At 28.5% G+C, this 17,075-nt stretch overlaps 1 protein-coding gene across 1 annotated transcript; it reads left to right on the top strand.

Annotated features, from left to right (window-relative positions):
- The first annotated feature begins 14,479 nt into the window (after window positions 1–14,479).
- LOC127260233 (PLAT domain-containing protein 3-like) lies at window positions 14,480–16,822 on the top strand. Its single transcript, XM_051287924.1, has 2 exons — window positions 14,480–14,698; window positions 16,191–16,822. Exons 1-2 carry the CDS (start codon window positions 14,561–14,563, stop codon window positions 16,656–16,658), a joined length of 606 nt encoding a protein of 201 aa, XP_051143881.1. The 5' UTR covers window positions 14,480–14,560; the 3' UTR covers window positions 16,659–16,822.
- The last annotated feature ends 253 nt before the right edge of the window (window positions 16,823–17,075 follow it).

Below are 17,075 nucleotides of genomic sequence, written 5' to 3'. Positions count from 1 at the left end.
TAATTACTGATGTAATGTATTATAAATTCAAACATTTCGTTTTTTACGGTCGTAATTGATTATAATAACAAACTTTCCTTTTATAAGATCGTAATAAATCTATCCAACGGATAATATTTTATCCAAATGATACTACGACTTAACACCATCGACTTAACGCCATATACCGAGGTTTAAATTAGGGCTGTACAATTTGATTTATCTCAAATACACGGAAAATAACCAAAATATTAACCAAGCCCCATATATAATAAATAAATATTATTTATTTATTTATTTTTTTCAAATTAATCTAATTAGTTTTGTTCACCAGCCCATCACATTTCCATTCACCAATTAATCGGTTGCATAAATAATCGATTATCCAACATTATTAATTTAGCTCAAATAATACATATACTTAATTTTTTTATTAACCTACATTTAATCAAATAAAATATAATGATATTTGTCGAGAGATTTTCGATATTTAGTTTTAGATTTGTTAGATTTAGATTTAGATTTGGTCATATCCATTAGATTATGTTATTTCGATTTGAGTCTATCGAGTCTGTTTTAGATTGCATATATATAGGCTCATTATTTTGATTATCAATAAAGCAAGCTTTAGAGTTTCCGCAAAATATTTTAACATGATATCAAAGCCTATTTTTTTTTGGGGATAGACATAGCCTACTGTAATGTGAGAACAGAAGTTCGGTCGGGAGCGGCGGCAGCAACGATGGACAAAACAATCGTTATTTGCATTTGCATTAGAGTTTGTATCTGCGTTCGAGAACAGAAGCTTTGTTGAGAGCGGCAAAGGCGACGTCGGACGAGCAACTATTATCTGCGAGAATAGGAACTCAGTTGGGAGCGGCGGCGGCAACAATGGACAAATCAATTATTATTTGTGTTTACATTAGAGTTTGTGTCTGCGTTCGAGAACAGAAGCTTTGTTGAGAGCGGAAAAGACGACGTCGGACGAACAACTATTATGTGCCAGAATAGGAGCTCAGTCGGGAGCGGCGGCGGCAACAATGGACAAATCAATTATTATTTGTGTTTACATTAGAGTTTGTGTCTGCGTTCGAGAACAGAAGCTTTGTTGAGAGCGGAAAACGCGACGTCGGACGAGCAACTATTATGTGCGAGAATAGGAGCTCAGTTGGGGGCGGCGGCGACAACGACGGACAAAACAACTGTTATTTGCGTTTGCGTTAGAATTCATGTCTGCGTTCGAGAACAAGAGCTTAGTTGAGAACGGAAAACGCGACGTCAAACAAGCAACTATTATGTGCGACAATAGGAGCTCAGTCGAGAGCGGCGGCGCCAACGACGGACCAAGCAACTGTTATCTGCGTTTGCGTCTTTTTATTTTTGTTTAACTTTCTTGTCAAACTCAAGTTGGTTTCTGCGATCCCACTCGAGTTTGAGAGGGGGTGTCGAGAGAATTTCGATATTTAGTTTTAGATTTGTTAGATTTAGATTTAAATTTGGTCATATCCATTAGATTACGTTATTTAGATTTAAGACTATCGAGTCTGTTTTAGGTTACCTATATATAGACCCTTTATTTTGATTATCAATAAAGCAAGCTTTAGAATTTTCGCAAAATATTTTACCAATATTAATTAATCATACGACTATATGATTTATTAAAATAATACTATAAATCATAATATCTTCCAACAAAGTAAATGCACCCATAAAATATTAAATCCTTTTGGTACATATATTACTTTATCTGTCTCAATATTCTGCAATGTTTTATTTTTTATGTATCCGAGCAGTATTTCTAAAATAAAATTCGTTAAATATATTTAATCTTTATCCTACATTTTATCATATTATATCACTCAGATAAATATATATTCTCTCATCATATTACATAATTTTCAAATTATTCTATTTAATAATATTCATCTAAATTTTTGTCCCGAAACTAAATATTGCACCATATTTGGGATAGAACAAATATATTATTATCTGAAAAGTTAGGAGCAATAGAGAAGATTGTTTCGGTAATGCGTTCTATTATAATTAATCTGTCAAAGCCATGGCCTAAATTAATTAAATTAAGTGTTTGGGCCAGACATAAAAAAATCATAAAAGTTTGTTTGGGCTTTAAGGCCCAACATAAATACACATATTGATCCGATACTTAATTTCGAGCATTAGATATTACCTTAACCACATTATTTTCTTATCTAATTCAGATGTATCTCCTTTTTTTTTTCTTAATTTAAATTATTATTTTTTATTATTTTTATTCGTCCCATAACTAAAAAAAATAGTATATTTGTAACGAAATTCCGTCCCTAAAGATTACGTAGCTAACGTAATTCCATCATTAATTATGTCTCTAATATCATTAGTAACGAAAAAAGTAGATTTAAAGAAAAAAAAAATCTCGTTACAAAAATGATATTTTCTTGTAGTGCGAGTGTCACTTTTGATATAATAAAAATCATCACAGATTAATACCAACAAATTCTTGAACTTTTTATATAGATTATAAATATATTATATACATACAATTACTTTATATATAAAGTACAAATACAAAAATATTTTACACACTTTCACTGATTAATAAAATTTTATTATTTTTAATTTGATACAAAACTCCCAAAATGACCATTTGGATGGGACGAATGGGGTATATTAATATTCAAATTATTTATTTAACACCCGTTGTAATATTTTATTCAACTAATTACCGTTATTATTTTATAAAAATCCATAATAATTTATTTATTTTTACATTTTTTATTTTTTAATAACATATAAATATTATTTACCGTATAATATTATATTTTAATTTTAAGATATTAATCTATATAAATTATGACAATGTTATGTAAATTTTTAAATATTAAAATTATTTGAATTTTTCAGATTAATGGCATTTGAAAATATAAATGATTGAAATAAACTTGCATTTGTTTTGACAAATTCATTAGAGAGTTAATTGAAGAAATTATTGTTTTTATTGCTCAATTTTTATGAAATTGAATATGATAAATTAGAGAAGTAACTTTAAAATAACTTATAAAAAACTATATAAATAAGATTGAAAAATATATACATTAGCGTGATTTTCTTAAATACACTTAGAGGTATATTTATGTAGATAAATTATTCATAATTTTACAATTTTAAAATTTCAAAGTTCATATTTTGAATATTAATTAATTAAATTATTTTTATCGAATGTAATGAATTTTTAGAAAATGTAATATATGTGCATAATTGTATTTTTTTAGTAGTGACATAAGTCTCATTATAGGAAAAAAATGAGAAGATAATTAGATGTATAAAAAAAAAAAAAAAATTGATTGTAACATCTACTCTCATAAGACCATTTCCAACACGTACCAAAAAAAAATACAACTACAGTAAAAATGGATTGATCTACAATAATTTTATTTTAACCATAAATTTCAATATTGACTCTAAAAAATGTATTCCTTATATATTTTTTTATATTCCTTTTGTCCCACGTATCGTGTCTACATTGTCATTTCAGTACGTCGCACATTCCATGTTGTTTTTCTATTTTGAAAAATAATTATACATTTTAATTTTATTTTAAATTTTCGAATTTATAATTATTTTTAAAATTTTAATTAGACTAATTAGTTGTCTTAATTTTAATTTATAATTATTTTTATTATACTGTCATTACTTTCAAAAATATTTTTTGAATTATTCACTAATCATATCTCTTATAAATTTTTGTATCTATACTAGAACATAGTAGTAACCCGGAGGGAGAGAATAGGTATTATTTTAACTTTTTTAATATTACCATTCAAAAAAAAAAAATTCATATTTTATTTAAATCCATATATATTATCAATAATTATTATCATATAGTATATATAAATATTTATGAAAAATATACAAGTAGAATATTTTCAAATCCAATAAATTAACATCAATTTCTAACTAATAAAATTACATATCACTTTTTTTTTATAAAAAAATAAAAATAGAATTACACAAGAATTTTTTTTTTTTTTTTTTAAAAAAACATATAACTTTGAAAACATAAAACTAAACAATATACTTAAAAAAAATTAACAAAATTATAAAAAATACCGACCTAAAAAAATAGAGTTGAACTACACGAATAATTAACAAATATATTAATATTGATTTTAGATGTATGTATTTTAATTTAATATTATATTATAGTTTTAATATATGTATTATTTATTATACTTCCTCCGTCCCATAACAAATATCTATTTTTCCATTTTAGTCCGTCCCATAACAAAGTATTTATTTCATTTTTTAGTAACTGTACTGTCTACCTAACATTACAAATATCCTTACAACTTACAATATATTACACAAATGTTATTACCTTTATATCACACGTACTAATATAATATTTTAATTATTTCTACTTTATTTCTACTATATCCCAATATAATATTAATATTTTCAAAACTACATACAAAAAACAAATTGATATTTACTTATGAGACAGAGGGAGTATATATTATAGAAACTATTAAACACATATATTTTAAAATGTAATTAATTAAATATGATTGTATAAATACAAAATAATAAAAATATGACAAATTTTTATTTAATGTAATATTAAAAGTATTATAAATGCCACAAATAAAGTACTCTCAGGAGCTGTTTGGTTCAAGGATTTGATGATATTCCATAGGATTTGGATTTTAAAATCTTATGAAATCCATGTTTGGTTAAGAAAAAGAAGGTGGAATTTAAAATAATGGGATTTGAAAAAAAGGTCTAAAATCCTACAAATAAGGGATTTTTTTTTTGTAATGAGGATACCCCTGTTACTTTTAAATCCTATTTTTGAAATTTTAATTTTTACATTTATATTCTCTTATAAAAAAAAATAATAGTATTATATTTATATAAAAAATTAAATAATTTTAACATTAATTATTATTTGAATTATATACTTAATTAAATTTATATTATTTTTTATTGTACAATATTTTTTAAATAAATTAATAAATTTATTGTTTAAATTATTATTTATTATAAATTTTTATTTGAATTATAAAATTATAGGGACGACCATAAGTCGGGTTCAGTCGGAACTGATATTCATCCCAAATATATATTGTTAAATCCGAGATTCAAATTGGATTCGATTATACTAGATTTGACCGAGACCATACCCGATAAGACTTGATGGATTCGAAAAATCCATTTTTTTTACAATTCTAAAATTTTAATTTAAAATTACACATGTACCAGATCCAATGTATATTAAAATTTATGTGTTTTATTAGAAAAATATTATAATAAAATAATGAATAAGTTAAACTAAAAAAATATTTTTAATATAATTATATTATTCGAAATTATTTTTTGATATGTATGGTTGATATATTATTATTATATTACCCTGATCATGATCCGGATCCAGGCTTAATATTTAAATAATTGGACTCAACTTCAAATAAATAGGTCGGGCTCGGTCGGGTCTCGAGTTTACGTGAATCTATTGCCATCCTATAAAATTATTGATATATTTTCAATTTATATTAATAATAAATTAGAGGTTTAATTTGTCAAAATAAATAAAATTCATAAGAGGACAATTATGTCATTTAGAATATAAAAAATTAAAATCCACGAAATATAAATCCCACCACATTTTACCAACCAAACATAATATGAGATTCCAAATCCTAAATATAATAAATCCCATCACATATAAATCCTACTGTGAAAATTTCAATCCCAAAAAAAAAATCGATGAACCAATGAGCCTCCAATCTGAAATCATTCTATTAATTTCCTTATTTTAATTAATCCATAATTAATCTATTTGTTTTTTTTTAAAAAAAGTTATTTCAATTTCCAATAAGCAAAATTATTATATTTACATTTTTCACATCAATGTCTTTTCATAGTCTGTTTGGCACTATTTATTTTTTAAAAAATATCACATTAAGGGTGTGTTTGTTTGAAGGATTTTGGTGGATTTCCACTATTCATCCAATTTTTTTCCCCTAAAAACATCAAATCAAACACCTATTTTTTATTTTTTATATTATACTAAAAATTAATTTTACATTCAAAACATCACATCAAACCCTATTTATATCACATCATACAACTATTCAAATTCAAAATTTTTATTATTCAAATTCCAACTCAAAATCCAAACCCCCAAACAAACACACCCTTAAATACATTTTTCTTCAGAAAGCATAAAATCAAATATTAATTTTTTACCTTTTTTCTTTTTTTTTTTTCAAATTTTTAAATTTTAAAAAACCTCCAAAAATTTCTATCTAAACACAACTCAAATTTCACAATAATTGGACTTGTGGAGGTTGGGCTGGAGGATGAGACAGTTTGGGCCAGAAAAATACAAAAGAAATGGTTGGCCCAATTAATTATGGTGTGTGATAAAAAAATAATTAGACAAAATTACTTAAAATCAGTTGTGGTTTGGAAAGCTAGAATCATACTCATTTGTGATTAAAAATTGCACTAGATTTCTTGTGTCTAAGAAACTTGAATGAAATTCTCTTATATTTAAAAACGATATTACATAAAATCCCTAAAAAAAAATTTATCTGCAATGTTTTGAAATATAAACAAGTTTTATGCAATTTTTAAACTATAAATAAAAATTGTGCGAAATTTTCAAACCACACATGAATCATAAGTAATTTTGCCAAAAATCTATGCTAGAAAGATACTTCCTCCATCCCTTAACAGTTTATTAATTTTTTCATTTTGGTCAGTCCCATAATAAAGTATCCATTTCTTTTTTTTTTTTTTTTTTTTTTATAGTAATTGTACCATCTACCTAACATTACAAATACCATTCCAATTTACAATATATTACACAAATGTCATTACCTTTATATCATACAATACTAATAGGGTTAATTTAGTCTTTTTACCTTTATTTCTACTTTATCCCAATATAATACTAATATTTTTAAAACTCCGTGCAAAAAACAAATGAATATATAAATATGGGACGGAGGGAATATTATTATGCATTTTAATTAAAGAGGATTTTGGAATATGATTAAAAAAAAAAAAAGACATGCATAACAATGGCGAATCAACACTTTGATTACGAAACATACAACATATGTGCAATATTATATAGAAGCATGTATTATACAATTAAATATATTGTACTGTGCTTTATAAATATATGTCGTGCAAAAATTAATAATATATTGTGGTATATTTAATTATATGATATGTCTGTATAATATATTGTATTATATATTGTATTATCATACGCTGATGTGATATATGTAATGTCTATTTTGATTAAATGTGCTACAGAGTTAGTATGGAAAACAGATCAAATACGGCTCTCCAATTTTTAAAATATTTTTTTTTATTCATTTTTTTATTATTTCTTTTGTGGCATTTTCGTTCATGTTTAAGTGCTTGTTTGATGTAGTATTATTTTATCCAATAACCTCATTTTATTTACTTCATCTGCCCGCCCAATATCTTAGTAGGCCGTCCATTGAATTTTTCAATAACACTTTTGAAATATATGAACCATAAACTTCACACATATATATATATATATAAAAGATATACTTTCTCTGTCATACAAAATTATACTTATTTAATGGAATGAGTGTGAAGAAAAGTGAATAAAATTAAAAACTTTTTTCTTTGGAGTAAAGAAAAAATAGAAAAAGTGATATTTTTCTACTAAAAAGGGAAACATGAATAAATTTAAATAACAATAAAAAACAAGAAAATAAAATTTAATTTGGATGACTGAGAAAGTAGTATAATACATACTTCTTTCATCTAAAAACAATCTATTTATTTTATTATTATGATCTTCGAAATCAATCTACCAACTTATTTTCTATATTCTTTATAGATATTTGTTGATTGAGTAAAATTACTATTGTATTGAAATCATAATATATTTTGTTATATATAATTATATAATGTGTTATTAAAAGATATGCTATATATTCTATTGAATATGGTAACTGAAACAATTGTACTATATATATAATATTAATATTAAGTCCCGTAAAGAATGACCTGGTGGTGTGAAGAGTGAATTGATGACCGGTCATGGGTTCAAACTCCGACACCTTCAGGTCCACCGGTCTCTATTATGATAAGATATCAAAATATCATTGTTAAATATAAATATATACAAATTGATATAATTTTTTTCTTAATATAGTATTTATTATTCGGATAATTGGTCTGCACTCCCTACAAGTGATATTTAATTTTAATTCAGTCTCTATTTTAAAACAATTAGTCTGCACTCCCTCGTTAACTTATTTAGTTTAGTATTAATCCTTCTTTTATATTTTCTCTACTAAAAATTTAATGTACTTCTAAAATATTTTTAAATGCTTTCAAATTTATTTTATATACTTATAACACATTCAGTTTAAATTTGCTCATCCAGTTCCGAACCGCCGGTTCACCGGTTTTTTAATCGCTTGTTACGGTTTATATATTTGTCAAATTGCGAATGACCGGTTCAAACTGCCAGTTTATGACTTGAACCGGCGATTCGGCAATTCTTTCTTTTTTTATTATTTTGAACATGCACGCCGGCATCGACTGTAGATTAGCGACTGTGGATTATGGAATATTATGGGCAGAGGGCGACTGTAAAGAAAGAGGAGGAAAAAAGAAGAACAAAGAAAAAGAATCGAAAAATAAGAAAATACAAAAAGAACAAAAAACAAACCTTTGCAACACGTGGAATGTGGATAGTGGATGTTTAGGGCTAAAATTGTATATATTATATAATAATATATTTATAATTAAAATTATTATATATAATTATATTGTTATAAAGATAAAGATAATATTAATATAATAAAAATAAATAATTATCAATTATATAATAATTATAATTTTTAAAATTTGAATTTTTTATCATATAATTATATTTAATTTAAACTATCTTATTATTTAATACACATGAATTTTTTAAAATTTATTTTTGGTTATTTTTTAAAAATTTAAACTAGCATTAAATTTTTCCAAGGGAAAACAGAGATGATATAAAAAATCGGCATGGTCAAACTCATCCTTCAGAAACCAAATATGCAAGAAAAATTAATGAAATGGACTATTGAATTGAGTCATTTTGTGTTGTCCTCCAAACCTATTAAAGCAATCAAAGGTCAATTAGTGGTTGATGTTTTAGCCAAATACACATGCCAAGAGCATTTTGAAGCAAAAATATATATTAGGGAATCAAATATGAAAACTTGTTCGGATGTTGAAGTTATTTTCAAAGGGTGAAATGAACAAAATGTTATTATAGCTTAAGGCAATGATAACAATTCAGCTGAATATGAGGCTTTGAATTTAGCCTAGAAGCTTTAGTAATTATTCGTTATAATATCCTTGCAAGGATATATGGGAAGAGAGTATATTCCATGTTGTCAAAGATAGTAGAGGTAATTATCGAGCATATTCCTTATAAAAAAAAAATAGTGGGCGAATGTACTTGCACAAAAGACTTCTAACCTTAAGTGGGAATGGTTAGCAACATATCAGAATAAAATGATTTGCACATTGGAAACAAATTCAGACAACTCTTCTGATTGGTATAAAAATTTATAGTTTATCTGAAAAACCAAATTCAATGGTTCCTATCAATGTCCGGTTAAAGGCTTTGAGATTCAAATTAGTTGGCAATGAATTGTAAAACAAATTTTGGATGATGTCTTGTTAAAATATATTTTTCCAAAATACGCATTGGATATCATGAAATAAGTTCATGAAGGAATTTGCGGTGCCCACCGGGTGGACCTCAATATGAGATGAGCAATACATAGGCCAGGGGTATTATTGAAAAAATATATTAAATGATTATATTCAATATGCTAGGGGTTGTAAAGCATACCAGAGATGTGGTCCGCTCAACTATCTCCCCAGCATTATACTTCAAGCATCAACTAAACTGCGGCCTTTCAAAGCCTGGGCAATTCCTATATATTCAAACATCACTGTTTCATCGTTCTAGTGACCGATTACTTCACTAAATGGGCTGCAGTCTCATTAAGAAATGTTATATAGAAAGAAAACATTGACTTCATAGAAGCTCACATTATTAATTGTTTCGGGATTTCCAATTTAGTGATCATAGACTAGGGTTTAGCTTTTACTGGAGTAAAGTTTGTTAATTTCCTAGACAAATATCGAATATTAAAACATAGGCCTCGAATAAGGCCATCATCAATACCAACAAGAAGATCATTAATGACAACCCAAAGAAATGACATTTACTACTGCCACAAGTCTTATGGGTTCTTAAAAACAATAAAAATATTTCCATAGGGTTTTCACCTTTCAACTTACTTTCAGCCATGTCTTACTTGTAGAAATTTAGGTACCTACAGGTCTACAACTCGAACCTTGACTCCAATGATGATAGCCGATAAAGTTCATCAAAATTTCATGCTGCAATATTTGGAATAGTTGGATACTACATATATGATTTCAATCGATAATATGAACAGAGAGACCCAAAATTGAACCAAGCATTATGGCAAAAAAGTCCAAATATTGAAACCTGGTATCAGAAAAATTTTACCAACTTACAAGAAAATTGATTGATTAGATAGGTGGTCTTCAAATTTGGAAGGACCGCCACACCATTTACACGGAAATTGGTTACGGTGTTTATTTTAAAAATTAATACATGAGAATATAATACAAAACCTGAAAAGGTACTACTTTACCATTTTAGTTGATAATGAATAATAAGATTGACTTATTTCCGGCCTAGGTAATGAAGGCCTAAAATTTTGGAACCCAATTAAGGGTTCAATCGACCTAAATTTAGATTTAAGGGAGCATCCACATATGAATCAGTCAGATCTGCACACCACCGATCGAGAAGGCGAACTAGCTTTTCGTTTAACAAATCTCAAGATTGGGGCGATACATTTGGTTTGCAATTTTTCTAGTTCATTTTTTTGTATTCACACATGCAGTTGAACGATTGCCATTCTCACTCAATGCTCAGACAAAGTTCGATAAAAGACATACTCTGATGAGTAGACAAAATATTCCAATTCAGCTTGGATAGAACGGCCTGCATATGATGTTCAATCATATCAATATGATGATGATCTCACTACAAAAAAATAGTATATTTGTAACGGAATTCCGTTCTTAAAGTTTACGTAGCTAATGTATTTCCATCCCTAATTCTGTCTCCAATATCATTAGTAACGGAAAAAGTGGATTTAATAACGAAAAAATTTTGTTACAAAATTAATATTTTTTTTGTAGTGTCTAAATCAGAGAGGCGGCTGAGAATATCCTTTGATGAGTCATAACTATCAAAAACCTTCTTCATTAAGTGAGTTGTCTTATGAAGGAATTTTTGACCTCGTTGCAAGAACTTCAACATGAAATGAGGATTTGTACTAGATCATTGGCATGGCCACCGACAGGATGTTGTGACCCAAGAAAAGTTGTAAAACACCATGCCAATTGTCGTGGGGAATATAGATATCTTTGTAATTTAGACTATTGGGCCAGCACCAAATACCTCTCTAGAATGTTAGTTGAACAAAGACTTACTTGCCCCATAATTGAGATTGATACGATGAGGCATCTTGAGCCTTAGTCAAAAGTTTGGCCTTTCATTGAACCGAATCCTCAAAAGGTTTAACACCATGATCAATAGCAGTTCTATCATCTGCATGAATAATTATATTGACCCTCATCGGAAAAATGGTTATATGTCCGATCTCTACAACATATGGTTCCGAGATTAGTAAAAAACAAATGTCGATACTAGCTTAAGTGATAAAGTTCACTTATCACCCTTGGACCTTCTTCTTGTTGGTCACTTTCTTCCACAACTTGTCTTTGGGAGGATGTTGGAGTAGCTGAGGTAGACAAAATTACTTCATGAGGAGATAATCATCTCACCTCGAAATTGGTATTTCCATTCTTCATTCCAAACAATCATCGGATGCTCAGTAGATGATGCAATAGAAGTTGCAACAACATCCCGACATGAACAACTATTAGTAAAATAGTCCTTTGTTGGTCATAAAAATGTATGCCAAATAGATCTTACTTGTTGGAATGTTGAGATGCTTGTTGGTTTGGTTCCCTCCCAGCTACATCAGGCCGAATCACTCAAGATGGCTACATACAACCAAACTCAGAATCAAAATATGATAAATAAAAGAATATTTTGTATTAGATAGTCATGACCTATCTTTAAACCATGGTCTCTTCAAAAGTTGAGTCAGGGGAATATTATTATCATCTTCATCAGTTGAAAAGTGAAATACCATAAACGATGGTATCAATAGTTTAGATAGAATAAATATATATAGAAGCATATAGATATGTACCTTAATCAGAGCGAGCTATAGTTGTAACTGGCTTAAGAATAATTTAAGTTAAGGAAGTGTTGGAACTTTGCAGGAAGATTCTTAAACTGAATATTGAAAGACCAAAGCATATTTTGTAGATTTTTCGGCTCCATCTTTCACTTTTACTTTCTTCGGAGAAGGGCCACCCTCCCTTTGTCCACCTAAAAGAACTTGTTTCCAAACAAGTTATAAGGGCCAAATAAGTACCCAAAATTCTATAAATAGAAAAACCATGATCCGGCCTAAAAACCCTATGATCGCCCGAATAATGGCTTTCACAGGTCAATTATGTTTCTTATCGAAGCAATGAGCAATGCATGAGACCTAGCAACTTGGTGAGGTTTACATAAATATGGGCATAAAAAGGATCTGGAAAATTCAAATAAATCCATAATTCTAAGAACCAGAAGGGAATCGAAGAAACTGCACCTAAGTTGGATTAATTAATAGGTTTTGCACCAATTTTTGAAAGACCCTCATGTAAGTTGGTCACAAAGAGAGTGTCCAGAGAACCGTATCTACCTAAACCTATATGAATGACTGTATCTAAGTGGGTAAAAAAAATGCATTTGTTCAAGGGACATACACGTACCGGTTTAACTAGAATAGTAAGAAGGCTACGTATTCTACGTTTGATACTTCATCTGTCCTCGATCCCTAACGAGGGCCCACATACTTGTTTCAGGAGTTAACTTTGTTGCGCAAGTTGTTGCCTGGATCATCCCTCAGTGGCTCTCCCGATAATAACAACCCTACGGCTAGATCTTCCCTTACAATCGGGAGGTTTGAAATCACCCCTGCATCCAACAAATGTAGGGTCGTTTGGTCTGGTGGACAACATAAAAAATATTATTTGTAGAATCTCATAAGGCAGCAATAGCAATCAAAATATCCTCTTTGATATGGAAAGAAAAAGTTAAAAATAGAATTGCCTTGTCTATCCCTAACGCTTCCATTGTTCTTCAAAATGTTAGAATACGCATTACTACCAAATAGTCCATATCTTCGGGTAGCATTTATGTTGTTGTAAAGGCATTCAACATCAAAATTAAAAGTGTTGATGATCATACCTTGACTCTCATTAAACATGGCCTTAACACTAGGCGCTTCCTCCATCAAGGTGTAATCGGATGGACTACAAGAGTCAGTTTCTTTGACAACACAAAGTTTGGGACCGGCTCAGATCTGTCGAAAGGCGAAACAAAGCGGAGTCATATCAAGTGAATTTTATTTCAAAAGATCAAAAAAAAAAAATTTAGAAACTAAACAAACTCTCGAGATTCAAAGTTTCAAATTTCAAAACATAAAAATGGAATTATCAGGGAAGAGAACTAAGAATTTATAGAAGACAAATGATGGTTACAATCATGACGGCTTAGACTTAGAATACATGCTGAACTATTTCAATAGTCACCATCCCATCAAAACGTCATTTTTGTTAACGAAGTTGCCGCCTAAAAATTGATTGTCGAAACTTAAAATGATAGGACAAATTGTTAACACAAAAAATTTGGCCCTAGAAAACAACCAAATATCGGGTCATCCGATAGATAGGGCCCAAGAAAGACAATATAGGTCGAATATCACGTCAATTTCTGCTCTAAATTCAGTTCATTCAAGAGACAAATTAATGAACTATTTTAAAATTAACTTCAAACACAAACCAATCAAAAAATCATCTACTTCAACCACTCATAATCTATTGGGAATGCCACATAAGACAATTATCGTCTACAACCAATCACATTAATTGACTCCCAGTATGAAGCAACATGTCTTCCATCACATTCAATTTTTTTAGAAATTAGTTGAAAATTACCGCTTTAATTTTTTTTGTATTTTTATTTTTTATAATTAGATTATTGGCAGTTGTATCACATAATAATTTTTAAAAATAAAAAAATTATTTTTTCAATTTTGAATAGAATACAATTTTTTATTAAAAATAATAAATGATTAAACCGAACACACCTGTAAGTATTTCTATATATATATATATATATAAATGAAGCAAAATAAACGTGTTTTACCATTTATTTGTATCAATCATTCACCGACATATATTACATAATATTAATTTAAATTGAATACTGTGAATTGTAATTCAGGGTCGCATTTATCACTGCACGAAAATATCAGAAAAAAACCCAATCAATTTCTCAAGTTGCTTTCCTATTAATTTGGGGATGGGGTTGAGATTGGGGTTTCCAGTAGTTTCTCAGTCCAATTCTACAACGGAGCATATGAAAGCGGCCATGGGAGTCAACTCACTCTTCTTCCTCTTCCTCCTCTCTTTCGCCCTCTCCTTCTCCTTCTCCACTTCGGTATGATTCTCTGTCTTCGATTTCCATATTCTGTTTTACTTTCTAGTTATTATTATTCATTTTTGCTTTCGCACTCTTTCTATTTTGATATTAACAGCTGCGTCTGCGCGTGTATGTATTTACATACTTCTTCTGTTAGTTTCATAAAGCCTACTTAGATTCGATCTTCTGTTTTTGTGTTTGCGTAATTTATCGATGAAGTCAGTGAGTTTCAATTTGGTGGAAACCTCCTCTTTTGTGTTTGGCCTTCGAGATTGATCGATAAAGAAGAATATCTTAAATGCTTTTTCTATTTTTTCATTGGTTAGTTGGAAATCCAAGGCCGTTTTAGGCTTGGTCTCTTTTGATTAAATAATCATTTGAGTACTATTTATTTATTTATGTAGTATAATTTATTTGTTTGTTATTAGAAATTGATTTAAAATTAAATATTGATTAAAGTTTTTTTTAAATAGTGCTTTGAAATTATATTTTATAAAAAAAATAATATATTTTTTACTAGCAACTGTCTCAATTAAATAATGTTAACTTTAATTTAAAACAATGAAAAAGCATTTTTTAAATTTTTTATTTTTTATTTTTTTATGAAAAAACATGTGAAAGTAATGGATAATTTGTAATTTAGAGTAGTAGCAGTTTTTTTTTAAAGTAAAAATTAAAATTTTCTTATTTACAAAAGTTAATAATCTGGTAATGAGATTTATTCATTAGATGGAAATATTCTTTATTAATACGAATTTTTCTGTTTTTTTTTTTTTTTTTTTTTATTTTTTATTTTTTTTATAATTATTTTCGTTTTTGTTTAAAATCCCAAAAATACAACTCTGATCAAAGAGTCATGGGTGTGTATTGTCAGTTTGTTCTCGTGTGTTTCTTTTTGGTTAAGTTTGAGAAAAATTAGTTTTAATTTGATATTAAAATAATGTTTTATCAAATGTTTTGTGAGAGAAAAAAAAATACTCAATTCGTCTCAAAAGTATAGTCTTATTGTGTTGGACACGGGATTTAAGAAATATTGATATTATATTGGTGATTGGTAAAAAGTATGGATAAATGAATTTTTTGCTCTTGCGAGTATATTAGTGTTAAAAGTAGTGACAATTGTGTAATAATAATAAAAAAGTAGGGATAGTTTTATGGTGATATGGTTATTTATGGAAATGAGACTATTGTTTTGAGACGGACAAATATGATAAATAAGACTATTGTATTGGGACGAAGGGAGTATATTTTTTTTCAAGAAACACATATTTAAATTTGGGAAAATTGGTGTAAAGAAACAAATTATAAGAATATGAAAAAGACTTTTTGTATTGATTTTTTTTATGTTGATCTTTAAATATTAATTATTATATTAATACATAATATAAATTAAACGAAAAAGACAAAAATATGTTTATTAGTCTCTTATAATATAAATACGATGATATTTGTGAAGTAAATTATTTAAATATAAATATATTTTTAATGTCAAGTACAATTATCCAAACAGGATGATCCAGATTGTGTGTATACATTGTATATTAGGACGAGTTCAATTATCAAAGGTGGCACCGACTCTATCATCAGCCTTACACTATATGATCAGTACGGCTACGGCCTCCGAATCCCCAATCTGGAGACATGGGGCGGGTTAATGGGTCCGGGTTACAACTACTTTGAGAGGGGTAATCTAGACATTTTTAGCGGACGGGGTCCGTGTCTGTCGGACCCCGTTTGCAAGATGAACCTAACCTCCGACGGAACAGGTTCGGGTCACGGGTGGTATTGCAATTACGTGGAGGTGACTAGTGCAGGAGTCCACCAGCAGTGCATCTCGGAGCAGTTTGAGGTAGAACAGTGGTTGGCTACTGACGTCTCACCTTACGAGCTCACTGCCATTCGGGACAATTGTCCATCCAACGGTCACGCTGCCAAACCCATGGACGGTCAGGATTGGCTGATGGTGTCGAGTGTGTGAGATGTTTTTTATGCATGTATAACTTTTTATTCCAGTGGTCTGCTGTTGTATTTATTATGGATGGATATGGGTGCTTGTTAAGTTAAATAAATAAATCGATACACAAGTGAACTTATTATTTTGCCGGCACCTTCTTTGCTCGGATCAAATCTTCTCTTCTATTTTCTCCGGTTCCTTTTGTTTCATTCAATTAAATTTTAACATTTGTGTTATGTGGAATAGACCTTACATATAGTATTATTTATAGTTTACAATATTTTCCAATGAAAATAATTTTTATCAAAATTTATCAAATAAAATTGTGTGGAAAGAACACTGTAAGCTACCTTTATGATTTGAAGATGGCCGCTCAGAACTTCTTCTCTTATAAATAAAAACTCTCTAAGGAAAGACGATTCATCAACAACTCGGTTTCAT

The sequence above is a fragment of the Andrographis paniculata genome, unplaced genomic scaffold (genome assembly GCF_009805555.1).
Source record: "Andrographis paniculata isolate CXL003 unplaced genomic scaffold, ASM980555v1 Contig61END, whole genome shotgun sequence".
NCBI classification, from domain to species: domain Eukaryota; kingdom Viridiplantae; phylum Streptophyta; class Magnoliopsida; order Lamiales; family Acanthaceae; genus Andrographis; species Andrographis paniculata.
This window is presented reverse-complemented; position numbering and strand designations above follow the sequence as displayed.